This window comes from Oncorhynchus mykiss, chromosome 23 (genome assembly GCF_013265735.2).
Source record: "Oncorhynchus mykiss isolate Arlee chromosome 23, USDA_OmykA_1.1, whole genome shotgun sequence".
Lineage (NCBI taxonomy): Eukaryota > Metazoa > Chordata > Actinopteri > Salmoniformes > Salmonidae > Oncorhynchus > Oncorhynchus mykiss.
The window spans coordinates 3,708,300-3,717,885 of NC_048587.1; the positions used below are offsets into that span (position 1 = coordinate 3,708,300).

The following is a 9,586-nucleotide window of genomic DNA, read 5'->3' on the forward strand; positions in this document are numbered from 1 at the left end:
TTCATTGTAACCACTCCCACTCGTGGCTGGTGGAAAATTACCAGCAACAGGCTCACGAGTCAGGCGATTGTATTGTGGACTGTATCTCCTTTACCTAATGTAAACACGTTTCCTCTTTGTATCTCGTGTAGGTTGCACAGCACAGACTAGTGAATTGCAATGTCATGATCACAACAAAACAGCGTGATGGTGAGCTGGGTCGATAACGAAATGAAATGCTGTTGATAAGTCACACATCCTTTTGCAATGGATACAGTGTTGGAAAATCATATTTCTCTAAACGTCAATCAAGTCAAGGCTATTGAACAATACTAGCGACACTTCTCAAGTTGCAAAGTGATTGTTGATTGTTAACAAACGCGCACACAATGGCAAAACAATATTGAAAGCACTATTTGCCATTCACGTTGGAGGCATTGAAAAGTCCATTCTGCTTGATCGGAGTCCGCCCTCTTTTTTCTGACCACGGGCGGAGCAGTCGCGTGGGTGCCTGGACGAATTTAAATTGATTGACAACGGAGTTACCCAATAGAGTTTAAGCAACGATGTCCGTAAAAAACAACCCCACCAATGGGAGTGTAAAATGGGCGTGACGTTAGTCCAAACTTTCCGCGGCGCCATCGGCTGAAAACTAAACCGAGATGGAATCTCCCAGTCTGAACCGGTTTCAACCGGTTATGTGAGTTAGTTGCTTCAACGAGGAGAAGAGGCGCAGGAATACAATCTCTCAAACCGCCCCGCTGCAACAAAAAAAACAACATTATAGTTAAAGAATTAAATTGTAAATTAAGGTTTATTTTTATTTCGTAAAATGAATCGGAGTATATTATTGAGCGTACCGTGATAATAGTTGCGGAATCCACATCTGTGATCCTTATTAACTAGCCATCAATATACACCTTCTGGAATTGGAGCCAGCTAACGTGTCAGAGATAACAGTAACGTTAGCCAGTCTATTTCTGACTAAACAACAACGATATTGTATATAACCTTGTAGCAAGCTTCCCTGTGGGGAAAAAAAGCCAATCTTCTTTCAGTCAGAGGCTTGGACTTTTGGTAGGTAACTCAGGGGTGCAAAGTAGCATTTGACTTGGGGGGGTAAAACATATATATATTTTAGACTTTAATTTCACTTTTGGAATGTAAAATCCAGAGAGCATCCAGTAATAAAGTGTAACTACTAGTTAGGTAAGTAAGTGGTAACGTTGCTGTGTGATGCACTTTACAAGGGATGCTGGTGTGTGAGAAAGTCCGCTAGTGTTGGGTGTGAGTGGTGTGGTGATGATAGCAAGCAATGCTGAGGACCGGGGGGACGACAAACAAAAAATAATGAATTCATTCATCTAGTCCTTCCTCAGAAACAGCGTCCGTGGTGTGAGCGGATGCATTTTGTTGCTAGTTTTCTAACGTTAATTGTGCTAACTTTACCAGTGATGCGCCGTGTTTGGACGGCAAAGTTAGTTGTTATTTTAGTAAGGCATAAAAACATTACGATGCATTAGGGTCATAGCTACTTTTCAAACTTATTTTTTTTATAAAAATAAGCTATTTTGTTAGACGTGTATTACTTGCTGTGCAGCTAACTGTCTGGGTAGTAAAAGGACGCAAGCCTTCCCTTTGATAAGCGTGGAGTGGGAGGGGTAGGGGAGGCGTGTGTCTGGGAGTCAGGGTGATGATAGCCTGCTATGGAGGACCACACGTTTTCTCTGGAGGCATAGACTTCCTTTTGTCTTGGTATCAACGACAGTCCTATCAATAGCTTGATACCGAATCAGAATTTAGCCAGGGCAGGGTGGTGCTGTGTGTATTTACTATTTTACATTTTTTTAATCGAATTGAGATCGTTGAATTTTCCCCCATTTGAAACGAACTTGTAAACCAGCCTTACCTGTATCGAGTTTCGCTAACTTGTTATCGTTTACGAAGTGTTGCAGGTTATGGATAAATGTCACGTGGGCTGCTTAGCGCATGTTTTATTGCCGCGTTCAAATCTACTGGGAACTATTACATCTCTGACTTCAGTTGTCGGGGAAAAAAACGAGCTCTGACTGGGAAAAATCGATTTGAATGGTCATCAAACTCGGGATGTCGGGCCTCTTTCTAGAGCTCCGACTTTCCCACCCGAAGATCAATGATGTCATGATTTGACTTTGTATTTTTCCATGCACCCAGTTGTTTTGAACGCGGCATTATATAGACCTGGAACGCACCCAATACTACCTAACGTTAACTACACGGTCACACAGTAGCTATCAACCGAAGTTGGTGGTTGTGTTAAGCGAGATAAACTGATTGATCGCATCGGATATAAGACGATAAAACAGCTTATTTCAGTATTCTTCTACATTCGTCAGTGTTTACTGTAAAAATGTAAGGTGTGTTTGAACTTCAAAATAGCCACGCCTGGCAGGTGCAGATGTAAACAAAGTGACGTCCTGTGGCACGTGGTTCGATTGTGTTCTGGAGGTGGCATGATAATGTGATATTTTCAGTATGTCACACATGTTTGTTTGTTAAACGATATCAGAAAAAGCTTTTTATGAATTGTCAAAATACAACTGTCAGAATGTTCCTTTATGGAAAGGGTATATGCCTGATCTAAACTTAGCTGTCATTGTGTTTTGTTTTTCAGTGTATTTTCTTATTTATAGCTTTGAGTAGTTTGTGTGACAAGATATAACTTATTGGAAAAAGTGAGCAAGGGGCCAGCTCATGTCATGCTTGTTTACTGGTGGAGATGATGAGGAGGGGTGTGTCACAGGAGGTTGCTGTGAGGAGGACAGCTCATACTAATGTCTGGAATGGAATGGTATCAAACACATGGAAACCGCGTGTTTGATGAGTTCGATATCTTTACATTTATTCCTTTGCTGCCATCACTTTGAGCCATCCTCCCCAATTTAAAGAGCCACCAGCGTCCTGTGTGTGTGTGTGTGTGTAACTGACTGGGGATGGGAAGCAGGGGAAGGGGGTTAGGAGAGGTGGTTAGCTGGTTGGAATGCTCCATTCATTCACATGACTCTGCCTGTTGCTGTTGAATGTTTTTTCTGCCTCTGTCAGTCATAACTCTCTCTCACACACACACACACACACACACAGTCTAACCCCCTCCTTGCTGTCCATCCTTGCAGAGCTCCATGCCAGCCGTTATGACAGTGTTAGCAGACCATGCAGCGCAGCAGCTGCTAGACTTCAGCCAGAAACTAGACATCAACCTGTTGGACAACGTGGTCAACTGTCTGTACCACGGGGTCGGAACACAGGTAAGTAGTACTGACACTTGACCCCCCCCCCCCCCCCCCCTTACTACCACTGACTTACCCCCCTTACTACCACTGACTTCCCCCCTTACTACCACTGACTACCCCCCCTTACTACCACTGACCCCCCCCCCCCTTACTACCACTGACTCCCCCCCCTTACTACCACTGACTTCCCCCCCCTTACTACCACTGACTTCCCCCCCTTACTACCACTGACCCCCCCCCCTTACTACCACTGACTTCCCCCCCCTTACTACCACTGACTTCCCCCCCTTACTACCACTGACTCCCCCCCCTTACTACCACTGACTCCCCCCCCTTACTACCACTGACTCCCCCCCTTACTACCACTGACTTCCCCCCCCTTACTACCACTGACCCCCCCTTACTACCACTGACTCCCCCCCTTACTACCACTGACTCCCCCCCCTTACTACCACTGACTCCCCCCCTTACTACCACTGACTTCCCCCCCCCTTACTACCACTGACTTCCCCCCCCCTTACTACCACTGACCCCCCCTTACTACCACTGACTCCCCCCCCCCCCCTTACTACCACTGACTCCCCCCCCTTACTACCACTGACTCCCCCCCCTTACTACCACTGACTCCCCCCCCTTACTACCACTGACTCCCCCCCCTTACTACCACTGACTTCCCCCCCTTACTACCACTGACTTCCCCCCCTTACTACCACTGACTTCCCCCCCCTTACTACCACTGACTCCCCCCCTTACTACCACTGACTTCCCCCCCCTTACTACCACTGACCCCCCCTTACTACCACTGACCCCCCCTTACTACCACTGACTTTCCTGATAGCTACTTTATTGAGGACAAGTGTACTTACTCTGACTGAGATATGTGGTTGTCCCACCTAGCTATCTTCAGATGAATGTACTAACTGGAAGTCACTCTGGATAAGAGTGTCTGCTAAATGACTCACTAACTGTAAGTCACTCTGGATAAGAGTGTCTGCTAAATGACTCACTAACTGTAAATCCCTCTGGATAAGAGTGTCTGCTAAATGACTCACTAACTGTAAGTTGTCAAGTAACCACAAAGTTAATGGAGTTTTGCGGGATTTGTAATTTTGCTATGATGGTCGCTTGCCCAGGTGCCTTACTCAGTTTTACTTATAGTTTTTTGGGGACAGATAGAAGAACAAGGAGAGATACTAGTTACTATTGCAGAAAATAATGTCTGAAATTGTGATGTATTAACAGGGACAGCTTTTCAATCACACTTTGTCATTGGTTGAAGGGTTTAAGTTGAAATGCATCTGCCCTTTTAAATGTTGAGTGTGTGTGTGCAGGGCATAAAATGTACCAGTCACTCACGTTTTGGTGTACCAGTCACTCACGTTTTGGTGTACCAGTCACTCACGTTTTGGTGTACCAGTCACTCACGTTTTGGTGTACCAGTCACTCACGTTTTGGTGTACCAGTCACTCACGTTTTGGTGTACCAGTCACTCACGTTTTGGTGTACCAGTCACTCACGTTTTGGTGTACCAGTCACTCACGTTTTGGTGTACCAGCCACTCACGTTTTGGTGTACCAGTCACTCACATTTTTTACCAGACAAAATATATTTTTCTGTTAAAAATGTCAGAAATGGATGAGAATGCTTTATAATGTGTCGAAAACAATAAATGTATTACTAGTAAGAAGTAATGTGGTATAGTTCTTATTTCTTTCATTTTTTTAAACCAATATGCCAACGTTTATGTATATCTCCGTTCAAAAGTTTGGGGTCACTTAGAAATGTCCTTGTTTTTGAAAGAAAAGCACATTTTTTTGTCCATTAAAATAACATCAAATTGATCAGAAATACAGTGTAGACATTGTTAAAGTTGTAAATGACTATTGTAGCTGGAAACGACTGATTTTTAATGGAATATCTACATAGGCGTACAGAGGCCCATTATCAGCAACCATCACTCCTGTGTTCCATTGGCACGTTGTGTTAGCTAATCCAAGTTTATCATTTTAAAAGGCGAATTGATCATAAGAAAACCCTTTTGCAATTATGCTAGCTGCCCTTCTAGGCAAGAGTTGCTCTGTCCAGTGTCTGTGTTATTTTGCCCATCTTAATATTTTATTTTTATTGGCCAGTCTGACATATGTCTTTTTCTTTGCAACTCTGCCTAGAAGGCCAGCATCCCGGAGTCGCCTCTTCACTGTTGACGTTGAGACTGGTGTTTTGCGGGTACTATTTAATGAAGCTGCCAGTTGAGGACTTGTGAGGCGTCTGTTTCTCAAACTAGACACTCTAATGTACTTGTCCTCTTGCTCAGTTGTGCACCGGGGCCTCCCACTCCTCTTTCTATTCTGGTTAGAGCCAGTTTGCTCTGTTCTGTGAAGGGTGTAGTACACAGCGTTGTACGAGATCTTCCGTTTCTTGGCAATTTCTCCGGTGGAATAGCCTTAATTTATCAGAATAAGAGTAGACTGACGAGTTTCAGAAGAAAGTTCTTTGTTTCTGGCCATTTTGAGCCTGTAATCGAACCCACAAATGCTGATGCTCCAGATACCCAACTAGTCTAAAGAAGGCCAGTTTTATTGCTTCTTTAATCAGAACAGTTTTCAGCTGTGCTAACATAATTGCAAAAGGGTTTTCTAATGATCAATTAGTATTTTAAAATGATAAACTTGGATTAGCTAACACAACGTGCCAATGGAACACAGGAGTGATGGTTGCTGATAATGGGCCTCTGTACGCCTATGTAGATATTCCATTAAAAGTCAGCCATTTCCAGCTACAATAGTCATTTACAACATTAACAATGTCTGGACTGTATTTCTGATCAATTTGATGTTATTTTAATGGACAAAAAAATTGCTTTTCTTTAAAAAACAAAGACATTTCTAAATGACCCCACACTTTTGAATGGTAATGTTTATATTCTTATTCCATCCCTTTAGATTTGTGTGTGTTAGGTAGTTGTTGTGGAATTGTTAGATTACTTGTTAGATTTGTGTGTATTAGGTAGTTGTTGTGGAATTGTTAATTTACTTGTTAGATTTGTGTGTATTAGGTAGTTGTTGTGGAATTGTTAGATTACTTGTTAGATTTGTGTGTATTAGGTAGTTGTTGTGGAATTGTTAATTTACTTGTTAGATTTGTGTGTATTAGGTAGTTGTTGTGGAATTGTTAGATTACTTGTTGGATTTGTGTGTATTAGGTAGTTGTTGTGGAATTGTTAGTTTACTTGTTAGATTTGTGTGTATTAGGTAGTTGTTGTGGAATTGTTAATTTACTTGTTAGATTTGTGTGTATTAGGTAGTTGTTGTGGAATTGTTAGATTACTTGTTGGATTTGTGTGTATTAGGTAGTTGTTGTGGAATTGTTAGATTACTTGTTAGATATTACTGCACAGTCGGAACTAGAAGCACAAGCATTTCGCTGCACCACCAATAACATCTGCTAATCATGTGTATGTGACCAGTAAGATTTGATTAGGTTTGAAATGGACATCTTACTCACCAATGCCAATATCTACCCATATTTGGCAGGCGGCGGGTGTTCATTTTAGTGTGTGTGTGTGTGTGAGAGTGAGAGTGAAAGAGTGTGTGCCTATGTTTCAAAATGGTATTTCATCCATTCCTGTTCCTGCGTTGCAGCAACGGCTGGCTCAGGAGGTTCTGACCCAGCTGAAAGAGCACCCGGATGCTTGGACCAGAGTGGACACCATACTGGAGTTCTCCCAGAGCATGAACACCAAAGTAAGTCAAAACCCCGCAGGGAGCACCCGTTGGTGGAGGGTCGCAGCACTCCAGCTGTGAGGAAGTTAGGTGCTTGTAGTTACAACTCACTTGTCCTAGCAAACGCTAGGATAGTGGGTTCCATTTCCCCACGTCACATGTATGTAAACATGTACGCACACATGACTAAAAGTCGATCAGGATGAAAACGTCTGCTAAATGTCAGATACAGTGGTATTACTTAGGCCCTTTCCCCCTTGAGGAGCATATGGCATCAACAGCAGCGCCCTTACATAGAACAACAACTTTAAACAGATGGATCAAACTAAAACACACACACACTCAAACGTAGGTTATCGTTTAGTTTTGTCTGCCGAGCCCAATGGTAGGTTATCGTTTAGTTTTGTCTGCCGAGCCCAATGGTAGGTTATCGTTTAGTTTTGTCTGCCGAGCCCAATGGTAGGTTATCGTTTAGTTTTGTCTGCCGAGCCCAATGGTAGGCTATCGTGTAGTTCAGTCTGCCGAGCCCAATGGTAGGTTATCGTGTAGTTCAGTCTGCCGAGCCCAATGGTAGGTTATCGTGTAGTTCTGTCTGCCGAGCCCTGTCGTTCTCCCTATGTCACAAATGATCTGATTTGATAGAATTTTGATAGAATATTTCTGGAGGGATGGTTGGTTGTTTTTTTTACCACTAAGTTACTATGTTATATTTGCCTCCCCAGATGGTTTGGTTAGTTGTAAAGGGGTACGCAGACAGGAGGGGGAGATGCCATGCTTAGCTTACCTTTTATAAGAGCTACCCGAAGTCTCCTCTTGACAACACCGTTCGGGGGAAACGATAAAACAAGCCCCCTCCCACTGAAGAGCAAAACAATAGACCAGCCTGGTAAGCAGAAAGATCACTACCTTGTTTAGCTAAGTAGTGACGTGAACATCTTTGCGACCTCATGTTGTTCCATTTCTGTGACAGTTGGCAACAGACTTATTCTGAGCACATAAAGGCTTCGTAGTCCCTAAAGGTCACGGTAACTGACTGATATTATCTCATAGAACAACACATACATCCTAAGCCTGTGGTCACCTCCAGACTTTATTTTTTGTTATATATCCCCCAAAAACCCATGAATTTCCCCAATAGGAAGGGCCAATGAAGCAGAGAGTAGAAAATGCTAACTCATTTCTGTTTTTTAGTACTAAAAGCCGGTGAGCTTATTCCCTCCTTGCACTCGCATACAGCTTAAATATCTCTACATACTGAACTTACGCACACGTCCAAATCAACTAGGCAACCCAATGATAGGTAGGACGTTCTAGTTTATTTGGCAAAACAAACACAGGCACATTAAGGTGGGCAAAGGGAGGGTTCTCCTGTCCAGTATTGGTTTAACCATCAAAGAGGCTCTTGTATAGATCTCTGTATTTTCTATATAAGTGTTCAAAATGAAATGTCATTTGAAGTTTTCCTCAAAGTGATGGTAATGTTTGCCTTTTCCTCGTTGTTTGTTGTTGCTTGCCTGTTGCCCTTTAACCCCGACATCCATTACTAATGTCTTGAGTTGATCTACCAACAGTCTTGTTAGAGTTTCAAATTCATTACTTGTCCCAAAATGAGGTCTTTAGAGGAAAAGACAGGAAAGAAGGAATCAGAAAAGGTAAAACATCTTTTGGATTTGTCTAAATTCTGCATTCACCTTTTTTTTTCTCTCCATTTATTGACAAAATAATAGACAACAATTGACAAAAACACTTGTGAACATTTGTTTAAAAAAAAATAATTGATAACTACTTTCAAATAACTTTGTTTTCCTAAAGAAACTGAATTGAATTAATTAAAGTTGTTACTACTTGCTCTTTGCTATTGATATGAATCCTAATGTTCCGTCATGCTGATTGGTTGTAATAGGAGGAAAAGGGGTGTGTCTTCCTGTGCACCTTGAAACGGCTAGGCTTTGACGGCAGGCCGACACAAGGTCTACCCTTTTCATTCCCTTTGACTCTGTTCTGTTCAGCACTTTCTATTACATCTGCTTCAGTGGGGTACAGACTGAAGTCATTAGGGAGGAGGGAGTGGGGTACAGACTGAAGTCATTAGGGAGGAGGGAGTGGGGTACAGACTGAAGTCATTAGGGTAGAGGGAGTGGGGTACAGACTGCAGTCAGTCAGTCATTAGGGAGGAGGGAGTGGGGTACAGACTGAAGTCAGTCATTAGGGAGGAGGGAGTGGGGTACAGACTGAAGTCAGTCATTAGGGAGGAGGGAGTGGGGTACAGACTGAAGTCAGTCAGTCATTAGGGAGGAGGGAGTGGGGTACAGACTGAAGTCAGTCAGTCATTAGGGAGGAGGGAGTGGGGTACAGGCTGCAGTCAGTCAGTCATTAGGGAGGAGGGAGTGGGGTACAGACTGAAGTCATTAGGGAGGAGGGAGTGGGGTACAGACTGAAGTCATTAGGGAGGAGGGAGTGGAGTACAGACTGCAGTCATTAGGGTAGAGGAAGTGGGGTACAGACTGAAGTCATTAGGGTAGAGGAAGTGGGGGTACAGACTGCAGTCATTAGGGAGGAGGTAGTGGGGTACAGACTGCAGTCATTAGGGAGGAGGGAGTGGGGTACAGACTGAAG

The 9,586-nt window shown here is 43.2% G+C and overlaps 1 protein-coding gene across 3 annotated transcripts in view; it reads left to right on the forward strand.

Moving 5' to 3' along the window:
• The first annotated feature begins 615 nt into the window (after positions 1-615).
• LOC110513996 (exportin-1) overlaps positions 616-9,586 on the forward strand; it is a 70,955-nt gene continuing 61,984 nt past the window's right edge. For 2 of the 3 annotated variants that reach the window (XM_036959638.1, XM_036959640.1), the window contains exons 1-3: positions 616-1,056; positions 3,132-3,263; positions 6,890-6,991. In XM_036959638.1, the coding sequence (XP_036815533.1) occupies positions 3,138-3,263; positions 6,890-6,991 (228 nt within the window). In that variant the 5' untranslated portion in view covers positions 616-1,056; positions 3,132-3,137. Of the gene's footprint in view, positions 1,189-3,131; positions 3,264-6,889; positions 6,992-9,586 lie in introns of all 3 variants that reach the window. The other variant, XM_036959639.1, reaches the window with a different exon arrangement.